Source organism: Octodon degus, unplaced genomic scaffold (assembly GCF_000260255.1).
Source record: "Octodon degus isolate 3935 unplaced genomic scaffold, OctDeg1.0 scaffold00232, whole genome shotgun sequence".
Lineage (NCBI taxonomy): Eukaryota > Metazoa > Chordata > Mammalia > Rodentia > Octodontidae > Octodon > Octodon degus.
In genome coordinates this window covers 1,125,601-1,137,880 of record NW_004524808.1, presented here as the reverse complement: position 1 = coordinate 1,137,880, position 12,280 = coordinate 1,125,601, and the positions used below count along the sequence as shown (strand labels likewise).

The 12,280-nt window shown below is 38.1% G+C and overlaps 1 protein-coding gene across 1 annotated transcript in view; it reads left to right on the top strand.

Annotated features, from left to right (window-relative positions):
* Usp9x (ubiquitin specific peptidase 9, X-linked) overlaps window positions 1-12,280 on the top strand; it is a 152,926-nt gene that overhangs the window by 116,454 nt on the left and 24,192 nt on the right. Inside the window, exons 27-32 of the mRNA XM_004645592.2 lie at window positions 730-838; window positions 1,050-1,196; window positions 1,923-2,069; window positions 3,410-3,632; window positions 5,188-5,408; window positions 9,738-9,928. Of these exons, the coding sequence (XP_004645649.1) occupies window positions 730-838; window positions 1,050-1,196; window positions 1,923-2,069; window positions 3,410-3,632; window positions 5,188-5,408; window positions 9,738-9,928 (1,038 nt within the window). The remainder of the gene's footprint in view (window positions 1-729; window positions 839-1,049; window positions 1,197-1,922; window positions 2,070-3,409; window positions 3,633-5,187; window positions 5,409-9,737; window positions 9,929-12,280) is intronic.

The window sequence follows — 12,280 nt, the reverse complement described above, 5'->3', positions numbered from 1 at the left end:
GGAAAATTTATTCATGTGAGATCTATTTAGCATATAATTGATATTTTAAATCTGTAATCATAAGGTAAAACTCCTAGTATTTTTTTTTTTTTTTTTTTTTTTTGCGGAACCGGGGATTGAACTCAGGCCCTTGCGCTTGCCAGGGAAGCACTTATTCCACTGAGCCATCTCCCCAGGCCCCAAAACTCCTAGTATTGAGACCAGAGAGACACCGTCCCCATGAGTCCTTCTAGAGGAGGAAATACTATATAATATAGTGGTTCTCAAATGTGTGCAAATGAAATTATGTAAAAGGCTCTTAACAAGTTCCCAAATGCTTTTGATGTTGATCTGAGGACCGTGTTCAGAATCACTTATACAAAGAATGCCTGCAAACATATCCTTTCTGTAATTGCAACAGAAGTCCCTGAAAGTTGTTGCTCCAAAGCACAATTGAATGGAAGGGTGAAAGATTGCATAAGACTTACTGAAGAGCATTTAATCTAGAGTAGCATTTCCAGCCTGTTTAGAGAGAGCATGTCAGAAAGCATCCCTCAAATTTGGAGCACTAATTTCAGGGTATAGTCCTATATGTACAGCCTAAGTTCCTTTGTTATTTATTGGTGGTGTGAGTGTGTAAGTAGGCTTACCTTTATATCCCCACTGTTCATTCCCCTTGCCAAGAGAAAGCAGTGTTCAAATTTTTAAAAATGAAAATAATGTATTAAATGTGAAACATTTCTGTTTCAGAACTGTTCGTCAGGTGGCACAGGAGCAGTTCTTTTTAATGTGCACCAGATGTTGCATGGGACACAGGCCTCTGCTTTTCTTCATTACTCTGCTCTTTACCGTTTTGGGGGTGAGACATTTTTCATATGCTTGCCCATGTGATTAATTCTTCCAACAAGGACATTAATGAATTTTAGTTTTAGCTTTCATTAAAACTAGGTCACTCTGTATTTAATAGATAAAATATTAGAAATTTCCCTGTTATAGTTATCTACTTTGCTTTTAAGACAAGGTTCTGATTATGGACATGAAGATTCATACTGTTGTTCTCTTATTTTCAGAGCACAGCGAGAGAGAGAGCTAAACATTCAGGGGACTACTTCACTCTCTTAAGGCACCTTCTTAATTATGCTTACAACAGTAATATTAATGTACCTAATGCTGAAGTTCTTCTTAATAATGAAATTGATTGGCTTAAAAGAATTAGGGTAAGTTATAGTTAATACTGTTAGGTTACATCATCGTTGATGATATTTTATTAATAGGTGGTTTGTAGTTTTGAATGTTTTGGTTAAAGGGAAACTCCAGAATAACAAATTGACGAGAATATATACTGCATTGGTGGATGTTTGGAACTCACCATTCACAGAATGAAAACGTAACTAGTTGTGTAAAAATGCTTTGCTGGAGGCTTGGAATATTGTTGTTTGATGCTTCTAAGTGTATTCGGTCTTTTTGAAGAAAAAAATCCTGAGTTTTCATTAAAAATACATCTTACAGGCTAGCACTTTTGATCATGAAGACAGAATTAACTTCTGATGAGATATTGAGTTTTAGCCTTTAGATCATCATTTCTTAAGCCTGCTTCTAGAAAATTTTGAAAGTAATATAAGTCTGCAAATTTGCTCAAATGGAAAGGCTTAGACTAGTAGTGACAAACCTATGATACCCGTGCTGCAGTGGGCTCTTTGTATCATTAAAAGTTCTAAAAGGTTCACCATCAATGGCTTAGGGAATAGTATCTCCCCGGCTCTGTCTTATTCTGACTCAGTCTTTCCCTTTTACCTCTCCTTTATTTTATTTATTTATTTAGGTATCAGGAATCAAACTCAGGATCTTGTACTTGCCAGGCAGATGCTGTGCCACCGAGCCATGTACCCAGCCCTACCTCTCTTTTATAGGTTATGCATTTCTTTTTTTTTTTCCTTTGGTAGGATGATGTTAAAAGAACAGGTGAAACGGGTGTGGAAGAGACGATCTTGGAAGGCCACCTTGGGGTAACAAAAGAGTTACTGGCCTTTCAAACTCCTGAGAAGAAGTTTCATATTGGTTGTGAAAAAGGGGGTGCTAATCTCATTAAAGTAAGTTCAGCATTCCTGGTCTTAAATGAGAAGTATACTTCTAAATATCTGTCCACTTGATGGTATCTTACCTTCAGTGTAGTATTTTCACTTTATTAATTTTCAAAATATTTTTGGGCCATATGTTATTTCAAGACATCATAGACATGTGTTTATAAGATAATTATTTTATCAGACTATTTAAATTAAAAAGATTATAATGTATCATTTCTTTAATGAGTTTTGTGTATGGTAACTCAAAGAAATCACAAGTATCATTTTAATTTTATTCAGGGTTGATTTAAGGCAGAATATGGTAGCACATGCCTATAATCTCAACACTCTGGGAGACTGATGCAGGAGGATTGAAAGAATGGTCAGGGGGCCAGGGAGATGGCTCAGTAGTATAAGCACTTCCCTGGCAAGCGCAAGGGCCTGATGAGTTCAATCCCCGGTTCCGCCAAAAAAAAAGGAAGCCCACCCTGGATGAATTAACAACACTCTATCTCAAAGTATTTTTTAAAAGGCTAGAGATTAGCCAGCCAGGTGTGGTGGCACATACCTATAATCCCAAAGCACTGGGAGGCTGAAGCAGAATGATCACATTGAGTTCCAGGCCAACCTGAACTATATATAGCCAAACCCTGTCTCCAGAGGAGGGTGTGCTGGGGATGTAGCTAATGGGAAGGCTCTGCTTTAGGCCCCTAGTACTGGGGGGAGAAGGGACTGGTTTATTTTTTATATACATTTGATTCAAGGACTAAGGTTTCTTAAAATGTAAATTTGGAAGTACTGCTGCCGGTAGTTAGTTATCTTTTTCTCTTTTGGTGGTGGGTTTTTTTTTTTGGGCAGAGGAGGTTTGGTGGTGGATTTGTTGTTTGGGGGATGGATCAGGTTCTCACTATGTATACAGTTCAGACTGTCCTTGAACTCCAACTGTTGCCTCAAACTTGAGAGAATCCTCCTGCCTCAGCCTCCCAAGTGCTGGGATTATAGTTGTGCACTACCACACCTGGCCATAGTGAGTTATTTTAATACCTAAAAAAATTTTAACATGGCAAATGAGTGTTTCTAGTTATAATACATAGCACTTTAAAAATGGGATATTTTAGTTGGGCATATTGGTGGAAGCCTTGTAATTCTAGCACTTAGGAGGCTGAGGCAGGAAGTCACCAAAAGTTTAAGGCTAGCCTGAAGAAAACAGCAAGGCCCTGTCTCAGGGATGGGTGGGTGGGGAATCCAAGTGAGTTATAATATCTTATTTTCCAATAAGTAATTTTAAAATTATTTTCTTACAAGAGATACTTGTTTCTTTTCCTGAATATATTATTATTAATACATAATTCTTTTTTAACTCTTAGGAATTGATTGATGATTTCATCTTCCCTGCATCCAATGTTTACCTGCAGTATATGAGAAATGGAGAACTCCCAGCCGAACAGGCTATCCCAGTCTGTAGTTCACCAGCCACAATTAATGCTGGCTTTGAGTTACTTGTGGCATTAGCTGTTGGCTGTGTGAGGAATCTCAAACAGATAGTAGATTCTTTGACTGAAATGTATTACATTGGCACAGCAATAACTAGTAAGTATTTTAAAATGTACAGTACTTTAAGAAGTTGTATTTCAACTTTCCTTCAACCAGGTGTGGTGGCACACACCTGTAATCCCAGCACCCAAGGAGCGGAGGCAGGAAGATCACTGCAAGTTTGAGGGTAGCCTGGGCTACAAAATGAGTTGAAGACCAGCCTGAACTGCGTAGTGAGACCCTGTCTCAAAAAGACAAAAGTAAAAATTAAAAATACAAGTTTAATGTTACTTCCATGAGGTTTAAGAAAATTAGGTTTTTGGTGATGAGTGTGCAGTGGTACTACTTGATACATGCTGTTTATGTTCCGTTGATGCCTCTATTAAGCCCATGAAAATGGGGTGCAGATCGCAGGTCTTGAACTGAAACTCATAAAAGGTTGAGGGCAGGGTAGAGTAGCAGAATATACAGAAACACAACAGAGGCCATTTCATTCAAAGAAGAAAACCAGTTTTTAGCACAGTATAATCGCTAAATATTATTTTTAGATACATATTGTGTTTCAAAATACAGAGATTTTAATATCTTAGGTGTTTCTGATTAAATAAATTGCTTAAGAGATTAGACTTTATTTCAAATATATATAGTGCCATGATTTTTTAAATTTAATAGGGGTCTTTTTAAGTAGCACATTTACATGGAAAAATTTCAAGTGCTAAATAGAGAATACACTAAAATGTCCTACTAGGTATAATCAGTTCATGTCTGCCTTCCCAGCTTCTCTGCGTACAAACTCTTTCGTTTTGCTCTTTTACCATAGATTGGAATATAGTACAAACATATTCTTCACTTCTACTTTATTAAGTCTAAAGATATATTTGATCTGTCACTGTTTCCTACCCACCAATTCATAAGTATTTACCTAATTCGATTTAGTAGCTTTATACCTTTCAGTTCAGTAGACTATGATTCACTTAATGGGTCCCATAGAAAATGATAATACTTGTTATTTCCAGGTTTATATGAGAATAGCGGGTAGCTAGTGATTAACAATTCTCGGAAGACTTTGAAATCTGCAATCTGGTTTGGAAGTAAAAAAGACAAATTGGTGTCAGTACTGGGGTGGTGATGTTAGGGTTATTGAAAACTGAGCAGGGCTGGGGACTTAGCTCAGCAGCACAGCACCTGCCTGACAAGTGTGACATCCTGAGTTCAATTTTTAGTACCGAAAACAAAACAAAAAAAAAAGACTGAGCAAACTATCATGTATATTTTATGCCACAATGAGTTTGAAGGTATTTTTAAAAGCATATGAAAGTATAAAATGTTCAAGTGAATTAATAGTTAAGGTAAAAGCAAACCTAGTATGCTATCTTGCTTGTATGGCCAGTTCTCAGACTGCTATCAGAAACAAAACCAGATTAATATTTGAATGTGTGGATAAGAATCCTCATTACTATTTATTTAAGGAGTGTTGAAGGTAGAATAAATGAGAAGTGAAAGCACTGCCTTAGGTTGTTGGAGGGGTGGTGGAGGTGCTTTTTTCTTGTAGAGTTCAAAAGGACAAGAAAGATAGTTGTGTTCCTGCTACAAGACTGTTTCCTTCTCCCAGCCTGTGAAGCACTTACCGAGTGGGAATACCTGCCACCTGTTGGACCCCGCCCACCAAAAGGATTTGTGGGGCTGAAAAATGCTGGTGCTACTTGTTACATGAATTCCGTGATTCAACAACTCTACATGATTCCCTCCATCAGGAATGGTATTCTTGCAATTGAAGGCACAGGTAGTGATGTAGATGATGATATGTCTGGGGATGAGAAGCAGGACAATGAGGTAAATTTTAGCTTTTTCTCTTTTCTGTGTTTGAACTTTTGATGCCTGATACCTTTCTCTTAAGAGAGAGAATACAGTTAATATCCTTTGGATGCTTAAGTCCCTCATATAAAAAGACATAGTAGTAACATACAGTGCTATAAACACCTTCCCTCCTGTGTAATTTAAACATTTCTGGAGTATTTATAGCTGACTCAATGAAAATAATTGTTTTGCTGTGTTGTTTAGGGAATAATGACAAAGTCAGTACATATTCAGTACAGACCCAGTTTTTCATCCAGTATCTTTGGTCAGGAGTTGGTGACTGCAGATGTATAGCTGGTAGTTATGGAGGGCCAATTGTGTTGTAAAAGCGGAGGTAGACTCTGCTGGCTGGACTGCTACATTTTAAAGTAGCAATTTATTGTACACTTTGTTTTTTTGTGTAGTGTTCAGTATAATTTTGAGTTTCTATAAATCTTAATAGTTTATATGTTTACTTCTCTTTCATTTTAATTATGTATCATTGATTTGTGCCTAATTGTATAGTATCTGCCAATTTTATTATCTGTGCTTGCTTCTAGGTTATACTTGTATCTCCCCCAATTTGTTGCAAAATTTAGGCTGCCTACAGAGTATTCAATAGAAAATAAAGCAACAGAAAGATTGTTGTGGTGGATCAGAGTTGACATGACTATGACATTGCTTTTCAGAAAGAGAAGATGGCAAGAATTAGATTGTGGTTGTGTTTATATATACCCTATACTGTATTTGTCTTTTCATGTTTGTTGCATTAGTGGGAACAGAAGAGAGAGTATATTCTCGTGATAAACATCTTGAGTGTTTCTTTCCTTATTTCCTCCCTTCAGTCAGCAGACTAGATTTGTTCTAAAAAAAATAGTTTTACCACTTGGCAGGGCTTTTAAAACACACATCAAGTCCTCTCTGGACCTATGGACCAGATCATCCAGGGATTAGGGACTGAGGCTGTAGCTTAGTGATAGGGCACTTTCCTAGCATGTGTGAGGCCCTAAATTTCAGCCTTAGCACTTTTAAAAAATAACACTTCATAGAAGCTGCTTATGGGACCAGGGAGATAGCTCAGTAGAGTAAGCGCCTGCCTGGCAAGTGCAACATCCTGAGTTCAATGCCCAGTTCTGCAAAAAAAAATTTTTTAAAGGGGGGGAGGGGCTGGTGAGATGGCTCAGTGGTCTAAAGCACCTACTTAGAACAAGCTAAGCAAAGCACAGGGACCGCGGTCCCCCGGCACCACATGCCAGTCAGCCCCACCCCCTGGTGGGCTGAACTGGCCACATACACTAAATAAATAAATAAACAAACAAACAAATTTTAAAAATTAAAAAAAAGAAGAAGAAGCTGTTGCTGCTTATACCCCCATCCATACCTAGTTAGAATCCCTGCTGTGAGGGGGAATTGAAATTTAAATTTTAGTTCTGCAGCCCATCATACATCCCTGGGATATTGAGTTAAACACAAGTAGTTACAGCTGATTGTGTTGGCAATCAGTAGGTAAGGCACTGAAAATGACACAGTTTACCTACCTGTGGTTATCTGCACCTGTAATCTCAGCTACTCAGGATACTAAGGCCAGGATAGTTTTGATTTTTTTTTTTTTGACAGTGTATCTGACTGTCTACTTTGGGCTGCCTGAATGAAAGTCACTGTGAGCTCAAGCTAGCCTCAGACTTACTGCCTCAAACTTATATGCCTCATCCTCCCAAGTGCTGAGATTATAGGCATGTGCCACTGTGAGCAACCTGCTTATATTTTTGTTTTCTTCCTTGAGCTCTAAATTTCTTTTGGGCACAGACTAGAATTTTTTTTCTTTCTTTTCTCATACTAGAATTTAGGGTTTTTTAATACTAGAATTTAAATTTCATCCTTAGCACATGTTGGGCAAGTGTTCTACCATTGAGCTATATTGCTGCCCCTTGGTTTTATTTTCATTTTTGAGACAAGGTCTTGTTATACTGATTAGACTGGCCTCAGACTTGGGATCCTTCTGCTTTACCCTCCTGAGTAGCTAGGGTTATAAAGTCTGCCACCATATCTAGCTTAGTGTCTTATTGTATTACTTTATTTTCAAGGCATCAAACAATTCTTAAAGACATGATTAAGTGGTGTTAACTATTTTAATATTATTGTGTATAATCCCAACTGTCCATCTCCACAAGTGTTTATCTTGCAAAATTAGGTCTGTACCCATTTAACAACTTGTCCTTCAAATCCCAGCTTCAAACAACCACCATTCTTTGTTCTTTATTAATTTGACAGTCTAAGCACTTTAAATGGATTGTTTGAATATTTGCCATTTTATTGCTATTTCACTTAGCATGTCTTCAGGGTTCATCCATGTTGTAATATGCTGGAATTTTCTCTTTTTAAAAGACTGAATACTGGGCATGGTGGCACACACCTGTAATACCAGTACTCTAGGAGATTGAGTCAGGAGAATCACTACAAGTTAGTTCAAGGCCAATCTAAACTACATAGCAAGAACTAGGCTGAAAAAAACAAAATTAAAAAGGCTGAATAGTGTTCTATTGTATTTTATGTTTATATCCCATATTTTGCTTATCTGTTCATCTTTCTGTGAACACTTGAGTTGCTTCCTACTTTGTAACTGTGACAAAGTGACCAATGAATGTGATGCCCTGCTTTCGTTTCTTTTGGGTACACGCCCAGAAGTAGAAATGCTTAGTCATAGGCTAATTCCATTTATAATGTTTTGTAATAAGTGTACTGTTTCACATTGCCACCATTTATGCACAAGAGATCCATGCACTTGATTCACATCCTCACTAGCACTTGTGATGTTCTCTTTACCACAATGAGGTAATATCTCGTTATAGTTGTGATTTGCATTTTTCTGATGATTAGTGGAGATCATTTGGCAATGTTTATTATTGGCTATTTGTGTATCATCTTTGGAACATTACTGTCTTCAAGTGTTTCGTCCAGGTTTGTTTGTTTGTTTTTGTTCTTTTGTTTGTTTTTGGTGGTACCAGGGATCGAACTCAGGACCTTGTACTTGCCAGGCAAGCACTTATTCCACTGAGCTATCTTCCCAGTCCCCTTTTGTCCATTTTTAATTGACTTTTGTTTTAGAATTTCTCTATTCTAGATTTTAATCCTTTATCAGATAAGTGATTGGCAATTGTTTTTTCCCATTCAGTTGAGAGCATATTTACATGGAAAAAGTTTTTAATACATTTTTAGGAAGTCCAGTTTGTCTGTATTTCTTTTGTTGCCTTTATCTTTGGTGCCATAGTGAGGAAATTATAGTACAACATGCCTTGAAGCCTGTACTTTCTTTTCTTTGAGTGTTTTGTGCAGCTAGGAATGTAGCTCAGTGGTAGGGTGCTTCCTGGCATGCTTGAGACCTTGGTTTCCATCTGTAGCTCTGGCATACCCCCTCCCCCAGGCCAAATATGTTTTCTCTTTTGTTTAGAACTTGGATACATTTTAAATTTTTGCATATCGTGTTAGATAATGATCCCACTTACAGCACCATTTGTTGAGCATAACCACGTTTGTTTGTTTGTTTGTTTGTTTGGTACCGGGGATTGAACTCAGAACCTTGAATTTGCCAGACCGGCACTTATGCCACTGAGCTATCTCCCAGTGCAATAACCACTATTAATGTGTATATTTTACTAAATTTTCTACATTATCTCATACAAGCCTTACAGTATTATCCCCATGCACACATAAGAATGCTGAATCTTAGAAAGTTTTAAGTATGTTCACTTGGTCAAACTTATTTACCTGAAGTAGTAGAGTCTGAATTTGTGTCCAGCTTAGTCTAACTTGATTGCACTAACTCTGCTGTATACCACCTACACTCTCTGATTCCTCTCACCTTATGGTGAGAGTATTCATTTATAATGATTTGCAGCTGAGCATGGTGGCATACATCTATAATTCCAACACTTGGGAGGCTAAGGCATAAGGATCCCCACAAGTTCAAGGCTGGCCTGAAGTGCAAATCAAGACTCTTGTCTCAGAAAAAAAGAATAAAAATGGCTCTTATAAAATGAGGAGGGGGCAAGCATAATAGTCTAAACTTCGAAGGTTAAGTTGGGCATGGTAACACATGCCTGGAATTCCATCTCTCAAATTTGAACCTAGCATGGACAATTTAGTGACTTAGCAAGACACTGTCTAAAAATAAAAGTTTTTAAAAATCCAGAGATGTAGGTCAGTAGAAGAGAACCCCAAGTGCTTTGGGGAAAAATAATAAAAGTATAAATCATATGCTCACTAACTGGCATTTATATTCATGTATTTTACTACAGTGTAGCTCAATAATACTTTTTTGATTTTCAGAGCAATGTTGATCCCAGAGATGATGTATTTGGATACCCTCAACAATTTGAAGACAAACCAGCATTAAGTAAAACAGAAGATAGGAAGGAGTATAATATTGGTGTCCTAAGACATCTTCAGGTCATCTTTGGTCATTTAGCTGCTTCTCGGCTGCAGTACTACGTGCCCAGAGGATTTTGGAAACAGTTCAGGTAATACCACTGGAAAGATAGTAACAGTAGTAATAATTCTTAAAATTTGATGAACATCTTATGGCATATGTGTATAGTAATCCCAGCACTCAGGCTGCTGCACCCGGAGTTCAAGGCCAGCCTGAACTGTATATCAAGATCCTGTCTCAAAAAAGCAAAACCCAGAAACTTGACAAATATCTCAGTACACCAACAGTGAATTTCTAAACATTTTAAGGCATCTGTGTGTTTAATATTTTACCAGTTGATAAGATTCCAACAGTTCCTTTTTAATTTTCTGTCTCTCTCTTTTTTTTTGGATGGAACCAGGGATTGAACTCAGGCCCTAGGGGCCGGGGAGATGGCTCAGTGGAATAAGCGCTTCCCTGGCAAGGGCCTGAGTTCAATCCCTGGTTCCGCAAGAACTCAGGCCCTTGCGCTTGCCAGGGATGTGCTTATTCCACTGAACCATCTCCCCAGCCCCTTTAATTTTCTCTTTTTTATTGTCCTTTAAAAGATATAAAATTATTGCTAGGGGGACAGCATTCTTTTTCATTTATTTATGTGATAGTACGTAGTACTTCTACATATAAGGGGCAGCAATTTTTAGTCTCAAGATAATATTATGGAAATATCTGGCATATATATAAGCAAAATAATACCAATTCTAACCACAAACATAGTATACAACTATAATCCTGCACTCAGGAGGCTCAGGCAAAAAGATGGCCATGAGTTTGAGGCCATCATGGGCTACCTAGCAAGACTATTTCAAAACCAAGGGGGAAAGAAAAAAATAGTATCAATCCTGACGTGTTCATAGCCCTGTTCTTGTTTAATCTGTTTTTCTACCTACCACTTTGTAAAAAGTCCTCAATAGCAAATATGAACAATGTTTGAACTCAGTTTATTTGTCTCAGAGATGATTTTCACTGATATTTTTAAAATCAAGACTCAACGGGCTGGTGAGATGGCTCAGTGGTCTATAGCACCTACTTACAAGAAGCTAAGCAAAGCAAAGCACAGGGACCGCAGTTCAGTCCCCCAGCACCACATGCCAGCCAGCCCCGTCCCCTGGTGGGCTGAGCTGGCCACACACACACACACACACACACACTCTTAAAAAAAATGGAAAAAAAAATCAAGACTCAACATTGCCTCACATTCACGAGGCCTTGCCCCCCAAAAAAACTTGCGCAGGTTACTTCCTAGATAACTGAGAGTGGATAGAAAATCAAAAAGGTCACCTGCTGTTGCTATTTTACCATTGCTTGTGGTAGAAGAAAGCTGTGCATTGCTTCAGAACCCCAGCTTTACAGTCTAGTGGTTGACCCACCAACATGTCAGTTCCCTTCATTCCCTAGCCAGGACCCTGTTGGTCTACACGCAAGCCCTGCAGTTGCCATCACACTCACAGCTTCCCCTCACTCTCTCCCCTCTATTTCAGTTCTGTTCCCTTTTCTCTTCCCCAAATTACTCCATGCTTGGTGATCTTCTATCTTGAAATTTGTCACTCAGTTATAGTTCTCTCACATGTGTACTTTCTCTCTTACAGTGCCTTTAATTTTGCTTTTTCATTTCCTGTGCTGGTGAGTGTTCACACTTGGTCTAGACAAGCACTTTTACCTATGCTTCAGACACATGATCCTACATACTTTCAACATGTATATGTTCTAACAACATTTTAGTTTTTTGAGATAGGCTGGCCTTGAGCACACAACAGTCCTAGCCTCACCCTCTTTTTTTTTAATTATGAAATATAATTGACTTTATTTTTTTATGACATAAGAAAAGGAAGATTTATTAAAACAATAGCATAAAGGGAAAATGAAATTATGTTGCAAGATACTATTTTTGCAGTAATGTAAATTATTTAAAAGTACATTTTTTTACCTTTTTTATTGACATCAGTTATTATTTTAAAGAAAGAAAAAAAATAAAAAACAGTGGTACAAAATCTTAAAACAGCTTTTGGGTCCTCCTTTCCAAGATGACGAAAAAAAGAAGGAACAACGGTCGTGCCAAAAAGGGCCGCGGTCTTGTGCAGCCTATTCGCTGCACGAACTGCGCCCAGTGTGTACCCAAGGATAAGGCTATTAAGAAGTTTGTCATTTGGAACATAGTGGAGACCGCCGCCATCAGGGACATTTCCGAAGCGAGTGTCTTCGACGGTTATGTGCTTCCTAAGCTGTATGTGAAGCTGCATTATTGTGTGAGTTGTGCCATTCACAGCAAAGTGGTCAGAAATCGATCTTGTGAAGCCCGTAAGGACCGAAATCCTCCACCCCGATTTAGAACTGCTGGTGCTGCCCCACGACCTCCACCAAAGCCCATGTAAGGGGAGCTGAGTCTTAATGGACTGAAGAAAACTCT